This window comes from Agelaius phoeniceus, chromosome 24, assembly GCF_051311805.1.
Source record: "Agelaius phoeniceus isolate bAgePho1 chromosome 24, bAgePho1.hap1, whole genome shotgun sequence".
Taxonomy (NCBI): Eukaryota; Metazoa; Chordata; class Aves; order Passeriformes; family Icteridae; genus Agelaius; species Agelaius phoeniceus.
The window spans coordinates 1544715-1564825 of NC_135288.1; the positions used below are offsets into that span (position 1 = coordinate 1544715).

General features: G+C 48.6%; 1 protein-coding gene across 6 annotated transcripts in view; it reads left to right on the forward strand.

Annotated features, from left to right (window-relative positions):
- UBR4 (ubiquitin protein ligase E3 component n-recognin 4) overlaps window positions 1-20111 on the forward strand; it is a 94416-nt gene that overhangs the window by 18469 nt on the left and 55836 nt on the right. For 4 of the 6 annotated variants that reach the window (XM_077190368.1, XM_077190369.1, XM_054647799.2 and 1 more), the window contains exons 26-50: window positions 223-347; window positions 748-845; window positions 972-1129; window positions 1809-2018; window positions 2554-2655; window positions 3523-3623; window positions 3813-4011; window positions 4136-4324; window positions 4811-4874; window positions 5067-5258; window positions 5896-5966; window positions 6092-6239; window positions 6694-6921; window positions 7094-7264; window positions 7361-7543; window positions 9974-10132; window positions 10746-10898; window positions 11219-11446; window positions 12229-12386; window positions 13472-13643; window positions 13794-13995; window positions 15393-15556; window positions 16418-16634; window positions 17406-17622; window positions 19023-19055. In XM_077190368.1, the coding sequence (XP_077046483.1) occupies window positions 223-347; window positions 748-845; window positions 972-1129; window positions 1809-2018; window positions 2554-2655; window positions 3523-3623; window positions 3813-4011; window positions 4136-4324; window positions 4811-4874; window positions 5067-5258; window positions 5896-5966; window positions 6092-6239; window positions 6694-6921; window positions 7094-7264; window positions 7361-7543; window positions 9974-10132; window positions 10746-10898; window positions 11219-11446; window positions 12229-12386; window positions 13472-13643; window positions 13794-13995; window positions 15393-15556; window positions 16418-16634; window positions 17406-17622; window positions 19023-19055 (3942 nt within the window). The remainder of the gene's footprint in view (window positions 1-222; window positions 348-747; window positions 846-971; window positions 1130-1808; window positions 2019-2553; window positions 2656-3522; window positions 3624-3812; window positions 4012-4135; window positions 4325-4810; window positions 4875-5066; window positions 5259-5895; window positions 5967-6091; window positions 6240-6693; window positions 6922-7093; window positions 7265-7360; window positions 7544-9973; window positions 10133-10745; window positions 10899-11218; window positions 11447-12228; window positions 12387-13471; window positions 13644-13793; window positions 13996-15392; window positions 15557-16417; window positions 16635-17405; window positions 17623-19022; window positions 19056-20111) is intronic. The other 2 variants (XM_054647800.2, XM_077190371.1) reach the window with 1 other exon arrangement.

Below are 20111 nucleotides of genomic sequence, written 5' to 3' on the forward strand. Positions count from 1 at the left end.
TCGTTAAAAAACTGTGTAGAAGAAAGCAAAAGTAAATCAGCTTTTTCTTTTTGGGCACTTCTCCTGGTAAGTAGCTTAGAGGGGATAAAAGCCCAGAAGTCCCTTAGTGGTGTGAGATGAAGTGTGGGGCAGCACTTGAGAAGTTTGTGTTGTATCTGTCACTCCATGGACACACTCAGCTGTGAGCTGCAGAGCTGAGGTGAATCCCCTCCCTCCCTGCAGGTCCTACCTGCTGCGGAGCCTCTCGGAGGAGGCGGCCTCGGACAGCAGAGCCTGCGAGGAGAAGCTGCGGGGCTACGCCGCCGTGCTGGCCATCGGCTCCGGCCGCTGCAAGTCCAACACTCTGGGTGAGGGCTCAGGGTGCCTCCCTGTGGGAGAATCTTCCCACAGTGCTTCCAGTACCCGATTTCAAAGCCAGTGAGTTGTGCTGCCAGCAGCACACTGCAAAGTCTCTTCAGTATCCTACCAGCTGAAGCAGTTGGGCAAACCTTGAAAGGATCGTTATCTTGTGAGCTCCTCTGGATCAGTGAAATGTTTTTGTAACCATATTGGAGCTTGTGGCATGGAATAACAAGGGGAACTATGAAATGTTGATATGCTGAAGACTTCTGTGAATTGGTATTTGTGCCATGTTTTCTGCAGTTTTAATGAAGTGAAAAAGCTGGGATGCTCTTAAACACTTAGGGATGATTTTTACTTGTAGACTTTTGAATTTATTCAGTGCCTGATTGTTCTGTGTAACTGCAGGTCCAACCCTTGTCCAGAACTTGCCATCAGCTGTGCAGACCCTGTGTGAATCCTGGAACAACATCCACACCAACGAGTTCCCCAACATTGGTTCATGGGTGAGTCCAGCCTCAGGGCCTGCTGTGGTGTGAGTGCAGCTGCAGGCATTGCTGTGACTGGGGGCAGTGTGTGCCTCTGTCCCACATCCAGGGCTCTGATGTGTGTGTGTGTGTGTCCCTCCCCAGCGCAACGCCTTTGCCAACGACACCATCCCTGCAGAAAGCTACATCAGCGCCGTGCAGGCTGCCCACCTGGGCACCCTCTGCAGCCAGAGCCTGCCCCTGGCAGCCTCCCTCAAGCACACCCTGCTGTCCCTGGTCAGGCTCACCGGGGATCTCATCATGTAAGTCAGGCCTTGTGTTACCCTGTGTGTTCCACACACTGCTGGGTGCTTTGCTCTGTGTGCTCCAGGGCTGTGTCTGTGCAGCACTTACTGACCTGGTGCTGCTTCTGACCTAAACCTTGCAGTTCACTGTTCCAAATACCAAATGAATGACAGTCAGGCTTTCTGTTTCCTGTGGTATCTCCAAAAGTCCAGCTCCCTGAGGGAAACCTTTTTGTCAAATATGGACTTGAAGAAAGGGGGATATAAACTGACACAATAGGATCTAACTAATTCGTTTGTGTTTTGTTATCATTCACTTGTGTGAAGTTTTTAACGTTTAAGGAAAAGTGAAATGCCATTTTTTTTCCAGGGACTTGGTCTAAAGTACTCTGAAACCAAAAAGTAGCCATTGACACTGCAGACAAGCCCCAAAGCCACCATATGTGATAGTGGGACTGTCTAGGCAGATGCTGTAACTGTATATATGCAAAAGTAACATGTAGAATTTTCCAAAGGGTGATTTTTTTTCTAAGGGGGAAAATGGCTGGGCCAGTGTTTTTATCCCACCTTTCCAAAAAGGATTTAATCACTGACTTCCCTCTGGAGTTGTACCTCACTTAATGTGAATTCTGGTTTCCAGTAGGGATGATCTGGGATACATCATGCAAAGAATTAACTTGGTCCTTTTCTTTTCAAGCTGGTCAGATGATCCCAACCCACCCCAGGTGATCCATTCCCTGCTGCCCCTCCTTCTGGAGACCAGCACAGAGAGTGTGGCAGAAATCAGCAGCAACTCCCTGGAAAGGATCTTGGGCCCTGCAGACTCCGATGAGTTCCTTGCACGTGTTTATGAGAAGTTGATCACAGGGTGCTATAACATACTGGCCCATCACTCTGACCCAAACAGGTAACAAAGCTGTGTGCAAAGATTGGCTACAGCAGGGATGCTTCTGGAACAGAAAAAATCAGCTAATTTTTATCTGTTGAAAGCTTCTGTACTTGTATACTATAAATATGAGATATTTCTTTCACATTACCAGAATTGTGGAGTGGGGGTGAGAGCAAGAGAAAATGGAGAGGAGTAACAGTAGAAGAGACTTAAAGTGTAAAAGGAGCAGCTCTTTATAGGAATTTGTGTGAGAGGTGTCTGAAAGGTCTGGGTTATTTTAGGTTTCTGGCTGGGACTTGCCTTACAGCATCATGGGTCCCTTTGTTCTAACTTGGTGGATTTGTTGATGTTTATGTAAAGTTGTTCATCAATTGTTTTTCTCCTGTCTGTTGGAAGAAGAGCTGCTTTCAATTAGGAAAAATTACTGGAACTGTAATGGCAAATAGATCACTTCTGGCTTCTCAGAACTGTTGTGATTGTTGAAATTGTTTCTAGATGTTCTTATTTCATCCTCATGTATTTGATCCTTATCTATTCCTCTTTTAATCCTCAGTGGCCTGGATGAGTCCATCTTGGAGGAATGTTTGCAGCATCTGGAGAAACAGCTGGAGAGCAGCCAGGCCAGAAAAGCCATGGAGGAATTCTTTTCAGAAAGGTGAAGTCACCATGGAAGTTGTATTCCAAGGACTTCCTTTCTCATCTTTGTTTTGTTAGCTTGTCAGTGTAGACACCAAGGTGATGTTAATGCCATTGTGCAGGAAAATAAGAGACTCTGTAGAGCCAGGCTATCCTTCAGGCAGTTCAGGAGGGTGGGAAGAGACTCTTGAGGGGGAGAGCACCTGGATCTTTGTCCAAATCAAATACTCAGCATGGCCTCACAGTAATGACCAGTGGGGAATCTTGCAGGATGATTGTTCTGCCAGAGCAGGTTTCTGAGAGATGCTGCTCCAAGCTGCAAAATCCCAGATTCTCTCAGTGCTTCTGTGGGGCCACAGGTTGATAATTTTAAGGGTAGAGGAGAGTGGTTGGCCTGACTTAGAATCATAAAGATAAATTGTGCTGGCAGCAGCCTAGAACAGCTAGAACAGCTGTGATAGAAACAGCCTAGCACAACCTCAGTGTTCTGAGGTGAGCAAGAGGAAAGGCTTTCTCCATCACAAAACTGACCATTGCCTGGTTTTTCTCTCTACCTGTTGAGCAGTTCAGAATAAAAGCAGCCTGGGGGCTGCACATTGTTAGTATGGAAGGGAAAGATAAGTAAGAAAATCTGTTTTGGAGCCAGTTCAGGCCCTTTTGTGACTGGATATTTAGAGAACACTGAAATACTACTAAGGAGCCCATTTATGAGTTTTGGTCTGAGCTGGGTTTGCTGTTTGCCTGAAAGGTTTGTGTTTTGGCTGCTGAGCAGTGTTAACACAAACTCCTGCCAGTCTGAAACGTGAGGGTGGAGAGAAGTGGAGCCAGTGGGAAAGGGGAATGGGCTGCTCTTTACAAAGCTGATTTAATTCTCCCCTCTGTACAGTGGAGAGCTGGTGCAGATCATGATGGCGACGGCCAACGAGAACCTCTCAGCCAAGTTCTGTAACAGGGTGCTGAAATTCTTCACCAAGCTCTTCCAGCTGAGTAAGTGCCAGTAGAATCCCCTCCCTCCTGCCTTTTCCACTTCACACTGTTCTTGTATTGCCTGAGATTGGAGGTGCTTGGAAGAAAATCTGTGGGAGGGAGTGGGATCACAGCTTCATGCTTTCAAGGAAAGCCATTTCCACACGTGTTCCTTGGAGCATCTGTCACTGACAGTAACTTTCCCCCCAGCTGAGAAGAGCCCCAACCCCAGCCTGCTGCGCCTCTGCGGCTCCCTGGCCCAGCTGGCCTGTGTGGAGCCCGTGAGGCTGCAGGCCTGGCTGACCAGGATGACCATGTCCCCACCCAAGGACTCGGACCAGCTGGATGTGGTGCAGGAGAACAGGCAGCTGCTGCAGCTCCTGACCACCTACATTGTCCGGGAGAACAGGTAAAGCACAGCCCGGTCCTGTCTTGTGTGTGCTCTGCCTTCCTCTTGCTCTCTAGAACAATCTCGTGTGAGTTGCTGCTGGTTCTTTGTGGTACCTGTGTGAAACTCTCCTGTTTTTGCTCAGCCAAGTGGGGGAAGGCGTGTGCACTGTTCTGCTCAGCACTCTGATTCCAATGGCAACGGAGATGTTGGCCAATGGGGATGGCACGGGCTTTCCTGAGCTGATGGTCGTCATGGCAACTTTGGCCGGTGCAGGACAAGGGGCAGGACACCTCCAGCTTCATGGTGCTGCTGTGGACTGGCTGGGCAGATGGTAAGAGTGAACTCTGTACTGCTGATGCTTCATTTGTGGGAGGTTTTTAATTTATTTTCTGGTTTTTCAGGGATGGAAATTTGTGTTTACAGATAATCCCTTCTCTCTTAGTTTATTGTTTGTTGTTTGGGATACAAAGTGTCTGAGGAAGGCAGATCCATGTTTTCCAAACAATCATGGTTTTTTTCTTTACTCTGGATGGCTTAGTTACTGCAATTATGCATTCCCTGTTGTTAATCTAAAGCAAACTGAATGCTTGAAGCAGTTGGTCAGGACTGAGTTTATACTTCCCAAAGGCTGTCAGCTGAAGTGAAGGGTTTTGGACTCCCCATCCCAGGAACTGTTCCATCCCAGTTGGATGGGGTTTGGTCCAGCCTGGGATAGTGGAAGGTGTCCCTACCCATGGCAGGGGTAGGATGAGATGGGCTTTAGGATCCCTTCCATCCTGAACCATTCTATAGTAATTCCCAGTGTTCTGTGTTGCAGCAAGAAATACCTGTCTCAAAAGAACGTGGTAGAGAAAATGAATGCTAACGTCATGCAAGGGAAGGTAAGGCTTGTGCTGGTGCTGCACTTGCAGGAATGACTCCAGGCACGAGTTCAGCTGTCCTGGTTTGGTGGGACAAAACCTGGTGGGAATTTTAAAGCAATTTGGCCAGGGGTTATCTGTCCTGTGTTCTGTAGCAGCTGTTGTGGGCTGTGAGCTCTGGGGCTCTGATTTTCCTTGCCTTCTGCTCCCCAGCACGTGACAATCCTGGAGTGCACGTGCCACATCGTGTCCTACCTGGCCGATGTCACCAACGCCCTGAGCCAGAGCAGCGGGCAGGGCCCCAGCCACCTGTCAGTGGACGGCGAGGAGCGCGCCATCGAGGTGGACTCGGACTGGGTGGAGGAGCTGGCCGTGGAGGAGGAGGACTCCCAGGCTGAGGACTCGGTAGGCAGCAGGCACAGTGCATGCTGCAAACGACAGGAGGGCAGGAGGGCTTATTTTACACCTCCCACATCACTCAGTTTATCAGTTGAGATTTTGTGTTCACTGAATGAAGGACCCTACATGTCAGGTCTGGAGGAGAGGATCTCTCGTTCCTGACTAGATGTGTTGACTTTGTGATGTCAACAAAAATTTAATATTTATTTTATAAAAATTATATATTTATTTTAATAATATTTATGAATATTATATATTTGTTTTTAATTAAAAGGAAGAAATGGAATAAAATGGGTTTGTTCCTACTGGTTGGCTGGCAATTACAAGTTTTTGTATCAGCAAGCAACTTTGATTAATACTTTAAGTGCTGTTGGGTGGTGAACAAAAGCTGTTAGGGTGCGTTCTTTATTTTTTGTATCAATATTTTTGTTACTGTTTCTTTTTCTTGTTAACTATTTCACGTTACTACAGTGTGTCACCATCTCCTCTCTCCATGTGGTTTGATACCAGCTGCCTTCAAGCGCAGTGTTGCTAAAATTTGCTGTTAAAATGTACCTTTGGTTTCTTGGGAATTTATTCTGTACATGTACTTCACTGTAGCTGCAGTTATGACACCTTCCTAAAACAATTTTCTTCTGGATAGGATGAAGATTCTCTCTGTAACAAGCTCTGTACCTTCACCATCACACAGAAAGAATTCATGAATCAACACTGGTAAGAATCTCAAGCTTGTGTTCAGAGTTTCAGCCTGGTATTTCTGGCCATTGGGAAGGAAACCAGTGTAGTTTGTGAGCCTCAGGGCACTGCCTGTCAAAACTCACCTGGCTTATTTTGGGCAGGTACCACTGTCACACTTGCAAGATGGTTGATGGGGTTGGTGTTTGCACGGTTTGTGCTAAAGTTTGTCACAAGGATCATGAGATTTCTTACGCCAAGTACGGATCCTTCTTCTGTGACTGTGGAGCCAAGGAGGATGGCAGCTGCCTGGTAAATTCTTTATGTCTTCAGATTTTCAAGTCCTTTGCAATTTTCTGTTCTGCAGTAAGTTATGTCAGGATTTGTGTACGCAGGAGTGCTAAGACTTGAAGGCTTTGACTTTATAATGAACCCTCAGAATTTATAGCTTGCCTGGAAATTAATTTTTTTTGCACCAAATAAGAGCATTGGTAAATCTGTGTCCTAGTGACTCCTGGGATTCCACCTGCCTTTACAAAATTTGCTGCACAGCAAAGAACACCTTTTCCTGTGTTTTCCACTAGCAGCAAATGAAATAATTATATCTTAAATATGGAAAATTCTTAATCCTTGGGTGGAGAGTCACATGCAGGATGTTATTTCTTTAGAACTCTGCTCGAATTGCTGCTCTTGCAATCTGTGTTCACTTCATCAGTAGCCAGGTTCAGCCTGGTTTGGGATTTTAGTGTTACTCTGTCATTCCCAGGCATTGGTGAAGAGAACTCCCAGCAGTGGGATGAGCTCTACCATGAAGGAATCAGCCTTCCAGAGCGAGCCCCGCGTGCCCGAGAGCGTCATCCGCCACGCGAGCACATCCCCAGCTGAGAAGGCCAAGGTCACCATCAGCGAGGGCAAGGGCCCTGATGAGGAGAAGCCCAAGAAGAGCAGCCTGTGCAGAAACGTGGAGGGCTGTCGAGAGGAGCTGCAGTCCCAGGTATAATTACAGTCAGCTGCTAAACAGAGATGGGTTATTGTGAGGATCTTGGGCAGGCTGAGTTAGCTGTAAGCTGAGATGAGAGGGTCAAAAAGGGGTGGCAGGCTTTAAAAAGCAGTTTATGTGCAGCTCCCATCAGGAGCATCTCATTTGCCTGATCTGTTTCTTGTAGGCCAACTTCTCCTTTGCACCTTTGGTGCTGGAGATGCTGAATTTCCTGATGGATGCCATCCAGGTCAACTTCCAGCAGGCCTCAGCCATGGGGAGCAGCAGCCGTGCCCAGCAGGCTCTCAGCGAGCTCCACACTTTGGACAAATCCGTAGAAATGACAGATCAGCTGATGGTATGAACAAAAGGAATTAACAGAGTGTGGATGGGGGGAGTGGCTTTGGAACAGAGACATTGCAGTGACACCCTCTGGATGCTTTCCCTGGCTCAGGTCCCCACGCTGGGCTCGCAGGAAGGCGCCTTTGAGAACGTGCGCATGAACTACAGCGGGGACCAGGGCCAGACCATCCGGCAGCTGATCAGCGCGCACGTGCTGCGGCGCGTGGCCATGTGCGTGCTGTCCTCGCCCCACGGCCGCCGCCAGCACCTGGCTGTCAGCCACGAGAAGGGCAAGGTGAGCCCCAGCAGAGCCCTGGGCTCCTCCTGGGGGAAGGGGAACAGTGCTGGAGCCACTGGGCTCCCAGGGAAATGGAGCAGTGCTGGAGCCACTGGGCTCTCAGGGGAAATGGGGCAGTGCTGGAGCTGCTGGGCTCTCAGGGAAATGGGGCAGTGCTGGAGCTGCTGGGCTCCCAGGGAAATGGAGCAGTGCTGGAGCCATTGGGCTCCCATGGGAAATGGAGCAGTGCTGGAGCTGCTGGGCTCCCATGGGAAGTGGAGCAGTGCTGGAGCCCACTGGGCTCTCAGGGAAATGGAGCAGTGCTGGAGCTGCTGGGCTCTCAGGGAAATGGAGCAGTGCTGGAGCCGCTGGGCTCCCAGGGAAATGGAGCAGTGCTGGAGCCACTGGGCTCCCAGGGAAATGGAGCAGTGCTGGAGCTGCTGGGCTCCCACAGGAAATGGAGCAGTGCTGGAGCTGCTGGGCTCCCATGGGAAATGGAGCAGTGCTGGAGCTGCTGGGCTCCCACAGGAAATGGAGCAGTGCTGGAGCCACTGGGCTCCCATGGGAAGTGGAGCAGTGCTGGAGCCACTGGGCTCCCATGGGAAATGGAGCAGTGCTGGAGCTGCTGGGCTCCCATGGGAAATGGAGCAGTGCTGGAGCCACTGGGCTCCCAGGGAAATGGAGCAGTGCTGGAGCTGCTGGGCTCTCAGGGAAATGGAGCAGTGCTGGAGCCACTGGGCTCCCACAGGAAATGGAGCAGTGCTAGAGCCACTGGGCTCTCACAGGAAATGGAGCAGTGCTGGAGCCGCTGGGCTCCCAGGGAAATGGAGCAGTGCTGGAGCTGCTGGGCTCTCAGGGAAATGGAGCAGTGCTGGAGCTGCTGGGCTTCTGAGAGAAGGGGAAGAGTGCTGGAGCTGCTGGGCTTTTAGGGAAAGGGAACTGTGCTGGATCCCAGGGTTCCCAAGGGAAATGGAACAGTGCTGGATCCACTGGGCTCACAGGGAAATGGAACAGCGCTGGGTTCCCAGGGAAATGGGAGAAGTGCTGGATCCTGGGATTCCTGAGGGAAGTGGAGCAATGCTGGAGCTGCTGGTTCTCAGGGAAAGGGAACAGTGCTGGATCCTGGGGTTCTCAAGGGAAGTGGAACAGTGCTGGATCCTGAGGTTCTCAAGGGAAGTGGAACAGTGCTTGGAGCCACTGGGTTCCCAGGGAAATGGAACAGTGCTGGGTTCCCAGGGAAATGGAGAAATGCTGGATCCTGGGGTTCCTGAGGGAAGTGGAGCAGTGCTGGAGCTGCTGGATTCCTAAGGGAGAGGGAACAGTGCTGGATCCTGGGGTTCTCAAGGGAAGTGGAACAGTGCTTGGAGCCACTGGGTTCCCAGGGAAATGGAACAGTGCTGGATGCACTGGGTTCCCAGGGAAATGAAGCAGTGCTGGATCCTGGTGTTCCCAAGGGAAGTGGAGCAATGCTTGGAGCCACTGGGTTCCCAAGGGAAGGGGAACAGTGCTGGAGCCACTGTGTTCCCTGGGGACAGGGAACAGTGCTGAGGAAAAGGCAGGGCTGTGGTTTATTCTGCCCATCTTGAGATCTGGTGTGAAGTGTTGTGTAGCTATGGAGAACCTCTTGTAGGAAACACTGTTAGGGAAAAAGAGTTCCTGCAGCAGGACCAGTGAGAACAGCTCACTGGCATCACCCACCTCGCTGCAGCCCCCTGAGAGGAGGCTGGAGTCAGGTGGGTGTCCATGATTCAGTGAAAGGACAAGAGGAAATGACCTTAAGGTGCACCAAGGGAGGTTCCAATTAGTTACTATAAACAAAAATTTGTCTGCAGGAGTGGTTGGTTAGACATTGGAATAGGTTCCACAGAGGGGTGGTAGAGTCACCCACTCTGGAATTGTTCACGAGGTGTCTGGACATGGCACTTGGGGATGTGGTTTAGGGGTGATTATGGTGGTGCTGGGGTGATGGTTGGACTCAGTGATCTCATGGATCTCTTCCAGCCTTGATGATTCTGTGGTTCTGATTCAGGATCAGCTGAATAACTGTGGGATCTGGAACTGAAATCCAGCCTGACTCCCCTCAGTTACAGTCAGATAACCAAGCTCAGACTGTAGTTCTGGTTCTGTAACTGTGGGATCTGGAACTGAAATGCCTGACTCCCCTCAGTTGCAGTCAGATAACCAAGCTTAGATTGTGGTTCTGGTTCTGTAACTGTAGGATCTGGAACTGAAATGCCTGACTCCCCTCAGTTACAGTCAGATAACCAAGCTCAGACTGTGGTTCTGGTTCTGTAACTGGGATCTGGAACTGAAATGCCTGACTCCCCCCAATTACAGTCAGATAACCAAGCTCAGACTGTGGTTCTGGTTCTGTAACTGGGATCTGGAACTGAAATGCCTGACTCCCCCCAGTTGCAGTCAGATAACTGAGCTCATTCTGTGGTGCAGATCACCGTGCTCCAGCTCTCAGCCCTGCTGAAACAAGCTGACTCCAGCAAAAGGAAGCTGACCCTCACCCGCCTGGCATCGGCGCCTGTGCCGTTCACTGTGCTGAGCCTGACTGGGAATCCCTGCAAGGAGGACTACCTGGCTGTGTGTGGGCTGAAGGTGAGTGCCTGCCAAACCCTTTTCCAAGGAGCTGCAAACATCAGCTGAAAGCCAGCTGTGTTTGTTTCCTCTGAGGAGTTAGCACGGAGCTGCCTCCAAAGTTCTGTCACTAATTCAGCTCCTGATCCACTTTCCTGCTAGAGAGATAAGGTAAAAGAAGCAGGACCTGGATGAACAATATAATGAATGAGACAGTGCCTTGCAATAGTATTTCTTAATGTATTTAAGCTGGTTTTCTTTTAAGACAAGAGCCAATGTTTGGCTCTTGTCTTTAAACAAAACACACCCAAACTTAGCGTGTTAAAAGTAGTCTGTAACAATTAGTGTTCTTTGGCAAGGACTCCTCTTTTTTGTATTCCCCCAAATTTAGATTCAGCTTTCCCAGTGCAGAATCTACATATGTGTTATTTAGCTGACAAAAGCAGCTGTGCTCTCTGTAGCTTTTTCTTTTCAAATCTTCATGTCATTTATCTTCAGTGCAGGAAATTGAGATTTAAATTCTCTGAATCATTATTTGCCATAAGAGAAATGCTGACTTTTAAGTCCATTCTTGGCTTCAAATATTTGTGAACACTTTGTTTTAATATTTAACCAATTTTCTCCATTACTCCAGGATTGCCATGTGTTAACATTCAGCAGCTCTGGCTCAGTCTCTGATCATTTGGTGCTTCATCCTCAACTGGCCACTGGGAATTTCATCATCAAAGCCGTGTGGCTGCCAGGATCCCAAACAGAGCTGGCCATTGTCACTGCAGACTTTGTGAAGGTACGTCTGGCCATGAGCTGTTGATTATACAGCTTCTGGCAGGCATCAGAGTCTGGATCCTCGGGGAGTTGCATGTGGGAGAATGTGGTAAAATTCTTAGAAATGAATTGGAAATATAAATTTGGGATATTTCTTGCAAGGAAAAGCAAACCCAAAGAACTTGAAGAGGAAAGAAGCCCCAAACTGTAACTGTAAAATCCCCAATCTCATGGGGATTCCCTCATCTCAGCTCTTGCTCATTTGCACTGTTTTGTATCGTAGCAGTTAATTACTGCCTTGATAATCATTGTGGTTAATTATTTCCTTGGTTCTTCCCACAGATTTATGACCTCTCAGTAGATGCCTTGAGTCCAACTTTCTACTTCCTCCTACCGAGTTCCAAAATCAGGGATGTCACTTTCCTGTTCAACGAGGAGGGGAAGAACATCATTGTGATCATGTCCTCTGCTGGCTACATCTACACACAGCTCATGGAGGAGGCCAGCAGTGCCCAGCATGGGCCCTTCTATGTCACCAATGTGCTTGAAGTCAACCACGAGGACCTGAAGGTGCTGGTGACTTCCCTTTCTCTCTTTTTTGGCATCTTCCATTTGAAGGCAGAAGTTTCTTTCTTTTTTTCCTTCTCCTTTTAAGCCCCCTGATCTAGATCAAGGAGCTTTCTCATTCCTCTAAAGAGAGAAATATCCTTACAGTAAAAGGAGGTGGGGGTGAAAATTAAACCCCTTGATCCTTTCATCTAGAAAATGGAGCATGTTTTCCATGGCTGGCTCTGAAGTCATGCCCAGCAGGATTTCTCAGCAGGGAGATGGCTTCAGAGCAGTGCTCTTCTCAGAGCAAGGCACTCCAAAGGTGCAGGAGCAGAAGGGATAAATCACCATGGCTGAGGCTGGAGAGCTGCAGTCAGCCTTTGTTTCTTCTCTTGAGGATGACCTTTAAAATCTCTCCAGTGTTTTTGCCCTAGCCTGCTTCAAAACAGGAATAGATGAGAAGGAGGCTCTCAGGAAGGTCTTTTATGAGCTGGGCATCCAGGGGATGCTCCATGTGACACTGTCACACAGAGCTGAGGCTCACAGCTGCGGGAGCTCTGGGTGTTACCTACAGCCTCCGGGTGTGCAGGCTCAGCATCCCCTCCCAGAGCCTTTGAAGTGTCTGATGGATGAGTTCACCCAGGAGTTCAGCTTAGAAAATTGTCATGTAGGGCTCTGTTCTCTCACTGCTGGGGAGGAGGGGCGGCTTTGGGAATAATTCCATCGCAAATTTAACAGCCTGACAGACTGTGTGGGGATATTTGTGTTTATGTTAAATGTTGGCATTTCTCTGGATCCCCCAGGACAGCAATGGCCAGGTGGCAGGAGGGGGGGTGTCAGTCTATTACTCCCACGTGCTGCAGATGTTGTTCTTCAGCTACTGCCAAGGCAAATCCTTTGCAGCCACCATCAGCCGGGCCAGCCTGGAAGTGCAGCGGCTCTTCCCAATTAACATCAAGAGGTGAGGATCCTGGGGGACACTCCCTGCATTTTTATTGCCTTCTTTTTGTAATAAATATTGCTTATTATTAAACAACCCAGTTCTGAAGGGCCAAACCGTGTGGTGAAAATTCCCTGCTGGCTGATATTTCCTGCTACTTTTCATGGTCCTTGTGTCCTAATGGACTTGGATGATCCTTGTGGGTCAGGAATTCCATGATATCTCAGCTGCAGGATAATTAGAAACCAAAGCTGGCTGTTTCAGCAGTGGGCCACGCATGCATTTTGTCCTCCCAGCAGGATTTCAGAGCAGAAAGGTGTCTGCAGAGCAGTGGAGCTGCCCAGAGAGAGCTGCCCGAGGTGCAGCCGCTGGAACCGATGGGATTATCCGCCCTCACCCAGGCGGCCGAGGAGGGAGCCTTTGTTTCCTTTCAGCACCACTGCTGCAGTGGACCTTGTGCATTGTGCATGTTAAGGCTGATTTTCAGACTCCCTTGAGGGAAACCAATCTCTTACTCTATGAATGTGGCAAGAAAAAGACAGTTCTATTGTGTGTTCTGCTACGCAGTGCTGGGCACTCAGGCCACAGGCTCTTCACTGGCCTGACACAAAGCCACTGGCACGAGTGGGCTCTGAAGGAGGTCAGGTTCCAAGAGCTCCTGAACTCCAGTTGAGTTTGGCTTAGTCTTTTTGCAGTTCTGTTTCCACTTTTTCCAGTGAGCAGACACTTATTCTCCTGCACTGGTCTTTGCTTATTGCTGCTGGGTGTGTTGAAACATGAAACTGTTCATCCATTCAGATAAAAACATTGCTGAAAGCCATTTATAAATTGCCTCCTTGATTTGGGGCATAAAATGCAACACTAAGCCAGATTTTCCTTGAGTTTGCAGGGTAGGGATCAGAGCTGAGGACTGGGATGCTTGTGGTTTGTGCCCACTGTGGTGACTGTTTTAGGTTGCTCACCTGTAAACCAGACACTGTTCATTGATGCAGTGCTTGAACCCCTGCTCAGGACAAAGTTTTAAGTGATTTGAGCACAATGAAATTCGTGTGGTTTCCTTGTGCTGCTCCTTAGGTGAATGTCATTGTGCCCTTTGTCTCTTGCAGTTCCAATGGTGGCAGTAAGACTTCTCCAGCCCTGTGTCAGTGGTCTGAGGTGATGAACCACCCTGGCCTGGTGTGCTGTGTCCAGCAGACCACGGGTGTCCCACTGGTGGTGATGGTGAAGCCTGACACCTTCCTCATCCAGGAGATTAAGACCTTGCCAGCCAAAGCAAAGGTTAGTCAGGGTTCCCTGTGTTTCTGACTCTTAAAAATTGGTTTCTTGTTGTTCTATCAACCAGATCTCAGTCTTGGCAGCTTTTCTAATACAAAGAGTTTGTTCCTCCAAGCGAGAGTTGCCAAGCCCTTGCCTTGCCTTGCTTTGCAGATCCAGGACATGGTGGCCATCCGTCACACGGCCTGCAACGAGCAGCAGAGGACCACCATGATCCTGCTGTGTGAGGATGGCAGCCTGAGGATCTACATGGCCAACGTGGAGAACACGTCCTACTGGCTGCAGCCCTCCCTGCAGCCCAGCAGCGTCATCAGCATCATGAAACCCGTGCGCAAGCGCAAGGCAGCCGCCATCAGTAAGGGCTCCTCACGTCACCTTTGTCACTCACTGTCCTGGGCTGTGGATAAGTGGGTGTTCTGTCTGCCATCTGCTAGAGGTGTGGCAGTTCTCTCCTGTTAATAGAACAGGATCAAGGCACCAAAATGTGTCTTGGATTGAAAAAACAGGTGTGTGCTAAGGAAGGCAGGAGCCTCCCCTGAAATGGAAAATGTGAACCCCTCCCTCTGAACTGTTATAAATTTGAAATTAAAGGGCTCTCAAGCAAAGGTATAGGAGCAGGAATAACCCTTCTTTATTAGGGAAGAAAATAAAAAAGAATAAAATAAACAATGCAGTAACACAAACCACCACTGAGAGAGTCAGAACAGGACCTGACCCCCTGTGGGTCAGGATGGTGGCAGCAGTCCCATTCAATGGTGGCTCAGCCCTCCTGCAGTGCCAGCTGTGGTTCTGTTGGAGCAGGGATCCTGTAGAAGGGTGTAGTCTTCCTCTGAAGATTCAGTGGTTAGATTAGATTAGATTAGATTAGATTAGATTAGATTAGATTAGATTAGATGGGCCTGGTTCCTCTGAAGATTAGATGGGCCTGGTCTTCCTCTGTGAATACAGTGGAGAAGAAAGCTGCTCCTCTGGGAATGCACTGGGCAAAGGCTGCCCTGGTGTCCCAAATCTCAGATTGTACCCAGGTAGGAATGCTTGGCTCCTCCCCTGGGTGCAGCATCTCCCCATGGGATGATGGAATTGGATCAGCCCTGCAGGGACACTCAGTGGCCATGGACAGCAGAGATCTCCTGCAGGGAGGATTGGTTGTGGGAGAGATAAAGAAAACTGCCCAATGAACAGAACTGCCCCACCTCTAACAGATGGCAAATAGAATACACACTTACCTTGCAATCCAGGACATTAATGGAGATGTAAAGATTGATCTACATCATCTAAATACTTACAACACTCATTCTGACAATTACATAAGTACTGGTTAAGTGGATAAAATGTTTCCATAGATGGATGTTGGAACCCTGGTTATTGAGAATTTTAGGCTTTCTGCACTGATAGGCACTGACCCTCAAGAGAACACTACATTTGACCTGAAGCTGTAGAGAAGGCCTCCAAAATTAAATAACAAAACTAAGATTATTAGTGCATAGTTTAAATAAAAGCGTATAGTATCACATAATAGAAAACTTAGAGTTTGAAATTTTAAAATATAGTAATATATAAAAACAAGACAGAAATTTTAAGACAGAGACTAGTCCTTCTTTTTCACCTTCTTCATAAGTTTAAGTAGTAAAAAATACAACAGATGCATACAGAAATACCTTCCAAAGGAGGCAAGTTGTTTCTGCAGGTTTTTTACCACAACTTTCCCTGTTTAGAACATCTTTTGTCATAAAGATCTCTTTCCCCTTTTAGCAACTCGCACATCCAGCCAGGTGAACTTCCCCATTGACTTCTTTGAGCACAACCAGCAGCTGACAGACGTGGAGTTTGGGGGCAATGACCTGCTGCAGGTGTACAATGCCCAGCAGATAAAGCACCGGCTCAATTCCACGGGCATGTACGTGGCCAACACAAAGGTGAGTGGGCAGTCTGGGGACTCTTTGGGCTTGTGGGTGACATTACTGTTCATGTTGTCACCATGCCTTGCCTTAAGGAGTCTGCTTTGTTCAAATGACCCCGCACATGTGCTGTACCTGGGGGTACTGGTTGACAACAGACTGAACATGAGCCAGCAGTGTGCCCTGGTGGCCAAAAAGGCCAATGGCTCCTGGCCTGTATCAAGAATGGTGTGGCCAGCAGGAGCTCCCAGGAGCAGGGAGCTCATTCTGCCCCTGTACTTGGCACTGGTGAGGCCACACCTTGAGCACTGTGTCCAGTTCTGGGCCCTCAGTTTGGGAAGGACATTGAGACACGTCCAGAGGAGGCAACGAGGCTGGAGAGGGGCTGGGAACACAAACCCTGTGAGGAACAACTGAGGGAGCTGGGGGTGCTCAGCCTGGAGAAAAGAGACTCAGGGGTGACTTTATCACTTTGTACAGCTCCTGAAAGGTGCCTGTGCTCAGGTGGGGTTGGGCTCTTTCTCCAGGAACTAGCAGAACCAGAGGACACAGTCTCAAGCTGTGTTGGGAAAATATAGGTTGGAAATTAGAAAGAAGTATTTCACAGAAAGAGTGATAAAATATTGGAATGGTTTGCCTGGGGAGGTGGTGGAGTCACCATCCCTGGATTTGTCTAGAAAAGGACTGGATATGGCACTTGCTGCCAGGGTTTAGTTAAGGTGTTTAGGGCATGGGTTGGACTTGATGATCTTGAAGGTCTCTTCCAACCTAGTCATTCTGTGATTCTCTGATTGTGTAATTCAGTAAACAGTGGAGGCGCCTCTGCACAGTGTCCTTGGCTTCAGAGGGTGTTTTTGAGCTGTGGTTTGTTCTCTGCAGCCTGGGGGTTTCACCATTGAAGTGACCAACAACAACAGCACCATGGTGATGACGGGCATGCGCGTCCAGATCGGCACGCAGGCCATCGAGCGAGCCCCCTCCTACCTGGAGATCTTCGGCCGCACCATGCAGCTCAACATGACCCGCGCCCGCTGGTTCGACTTCCCCTTCACCCGCGAGGAGGCCCTGCAGGCTGACAAGAAACTCACCATCTTCAGTAAGGCTGGCTGCCCTGCTTGCTCTGCCCAGCTGCTGGGCTGCTTTGGGTGGATGAAGCTGCTTCATCTCACAGCTGGCAGTTGCCACAGTCCATTCGTTTGCCCTGACTGCAAACACGGTCTGAGGGGGGAACTCTGAGCATTTGGTAATTTTATTTATGGCCCAGTTTCTTGCTGCTGTGAGTGAACGTTCTGTAGTTCAGCTCAATGATTTTGTGCTGAGGTGAGAGAAGGAAAGTGGCCTTGCAAAGGAGATGGCACTGTCTGTGATGGTGTTCTCAGGGGTCTTAGGATGAGGGAAGAGATGAGGATCTGACTCCATGTTTCAGAAGGCTTGATTTAATATTTTATGATACATATTATATTAACACTATACTAAAAGAATAGAAGAAGGGATTTAATCAGAAGGCTGGCTAAGAATAGAAAAGAAATGAATAACAAAGGCTTATGTCTTGGGACTGAGAGTCCGAGGCAGCTGACTGTGATTGGGCATAGATTAGAAACAACCACATGAGCCCAATCCCAGCTGCACCTGTTGCATTCCACAGCAGCAGATAACCATTGGTTACATTTTGTTCCTGAGGCCTTTCAGCTTCTCAGGAGAAAAAATCCTAAGGAAAGGATTTTCCATAAAAGATGTCTGTGACAACTGTCAGTGGCTGTGTATTAATGGTAGTGTAATTGCTGTCCTGGTCCTGTGAAATGAGGCTGCTTTGTATCCAAAAGCAACAGTTCTCGCAGTTTTTAAGAAATTTCTCTCATCGCTACAGTTGGGGCTTCTGTGGATCCTGCTGGAGTCACCATGATGGATTCCATAAAAATTTATGGCAAAACCAAGGAGCAGTTTGGCTGGCCTGACGAGCCCCCCGAGGACTTCCCGTCTGCTTCCGTGAGCAACGTGTGTCCCCCCAACCTCAACCAGGGGAACGGCACTGGGGACGCCGAGTCAGCTGCCCCTGCTGCTGCCAGTGGGACTGTCCTGGAGAGGTATTTCCACCGTCTTTCCCTTATTTCTCCTTGGAAATGGGTTGTTGTTGTTGTGGTGGGCACTTGGGTGCTTTTCCTGACTTGGAGAACTGGAGGGAATTAGTGAGTTGTTCTCACTGCCTTACACAGCAACAGCTGAAAACAGGGGTTGATTATCTTGGTAGGAGGGTTTGTGGTGGCTCTTGGTTGATCTGGTGCAGTAGATGGGTAGATCTGTGTGCTTGCTTGTGCTGCCTAGTTCATATTTCAGCAGTCTCGAGGAGCTCAAAGCAATTCCTGCTGCCCTGGTACATTCTCTCATTTCAAGTTGGCCCTTTTTTGGTCTCTGGAGCTCACAAAGGTCAGGCCTCTCTGAAGCTGAGCTCAGTTTTGAGGAGGGCTTTGTGTGTGACCCTGCTTTAGGCTTGTGGCTCCCACAACTTGCCTTGTAGCCCACGTGCCTCAGGCTGAGCTGTTGTGCTGGGGAAGGTGTTGGGTTTTCCCCCATATCCCTGCTGAGAGCCAAACCCCAAGGGTGACCTGGACATAAATTTAGTGAATCAACAGAACTTGTGTTCTTTCTTTCTTTCTGATGTCCATACTGTGTTTTCCTTTGAACTCATACAATCTCTATCCTAAGGGTTGTAAAAGCAGCAAGGACAGGAGGGAAACAGCTCAAATCAAAGCAGTGACATTTGCTTCTTTACATTCTGGTCATTGCATGGCAGATGGTTTAGCAAAGAGGAAGTGGTACTGCTGAAAAATGACCATTTCAGAGGAAACAATCACTGCTCAGCTGTGAGGAAGTGGTGGTTAAGTTTGTCTGACTGAAATTCTCTGGTAGAGGCTCAGGGCTTGAAGTGCCACTTAGGCCCAGTTGAAGGACCTGTTCAGCCATCCTTTAATATTTTGTCTAATAGTTCATGGGATTTTTTTCCTGTGTTTATTTTCCCTTTCCTTCCCTCCTCTGCTGTGACATCCCCACAAGATGTCCCTCTCAGCACAGACATGCTCTCTGGTTTTTCAGAGCAGTGGGATTATATTCTAAAAATTCAGATGTAAAAAAAATATTCTTCCTATTTGGTGTTCCCTTCTGAAGGGTTCTCTGGAGTAGGAGCAGCTGATGGCAGGCAGGAGGCAGCTTTTCTATCCAAATGTGGTGTCTGCACTCAAATTTAAGCCTGGGTGATGCTTTAAGTGGTGCTTGGCTTCTCTGTGTGAGGTGCCCTGGCTCATCTCTGTCTTTGTTTTGCTCCAGACCAGTGTGTGCTGCCCAGGTAGAGACCCTGCTTAGACTGACGCTCCCCGGCTTCCTGATTTCCCCATTTAATTTGCCTTTTGCTTAGAATGTGTTCTAGGGAGTTTTTCTGTGAGCTTTACACATTTTTATTTTTTTTTCCTTTTTCTTTGCTCCCCCAAAGTTCTGACACTGAGTCCCTAACCACCCTGGACCGGTTAGTATGGCATCCTTTTCTCTGCACGAATGAGTGTGTGTCAGAGACAGAACACATGGTGTGGCTTCTGGTGACTGGGGTTTTTTTGTTTTCCAAGTGACATTTGCTTCTTTACATTCTGGTCATTGCATGGCAGATGGTTTAGCAAATGTAAAGATGAGGTGGTTTGCAGATTTTTGCTGTACACAGCATAACTGTTGCTTATTTGACAGACTCCTCTCTGCTTTGTTCCTTCCTTGTGCCTTTTTATCCCACTTCTGTTCCCTCCAAGCTTTATGAGGGTGGCTCTGGGGAGGGGGATGTTCTTTATCACCACCAGACCAGACAATTGTTCCTTCTACCTTCCAATCCTACACTGCTATTTTTCCCCTTAATGCTCTCTCTTCCCTGCTTTTTCCTGTATCTTCCTGCTCCTTCTGGTGTGTCAGATGGCATTTCAGGTAGTTCCACCTGGGGGCATGGAGTGCTGCTACAGGGACTTTGCTGCCACTTGTAAATCAGGTTTTCCCTCGGGACAAGTGTTTTCCCAGCCTGCCTGAACCTCAGCATCCCTCGCTTGGGGTCACACCCAGTGCTCTGAGTTAATTTTCCTCTGGAATATTTTGTGCTGAAACTCCAAATTGGAAAGAGCAACCTGTGTGAAAATAGCAAGCGAGTAGAACGTTGCTCCCTGAGCAAAGTCGGTTCCGCTTTTTCCCATGTGTCATAGCCAGCCTTGATCTGCAGTCATCTGTACGTCTGGGGGCCATGGTGAATTGGGACTGTCAAGACAATCCAAGTTATCCCTGCTGCAGGCTGCGTAAGGAAATGTTTTATCCTCTTTGGGAGAGAAAAGCCCCTGTCTTTCAGCTGTGGATTATTAAAGCAGTCCTAAGTTTGTCTGTGAGCGTGAGCCAGGTTTAACTCTGGTCTGTAACACAATGAAATGATATGCATGGTGCCTGTGGCAGGTTTTATCATGCTTTGATTTTGTACTTGGCATTCGTTAGCTGTCTCTGAGCTACTCATGACTGTAGCCTGCATAAAGCAAAGTGCTAAGGAGAGAGAAGGGTTGCT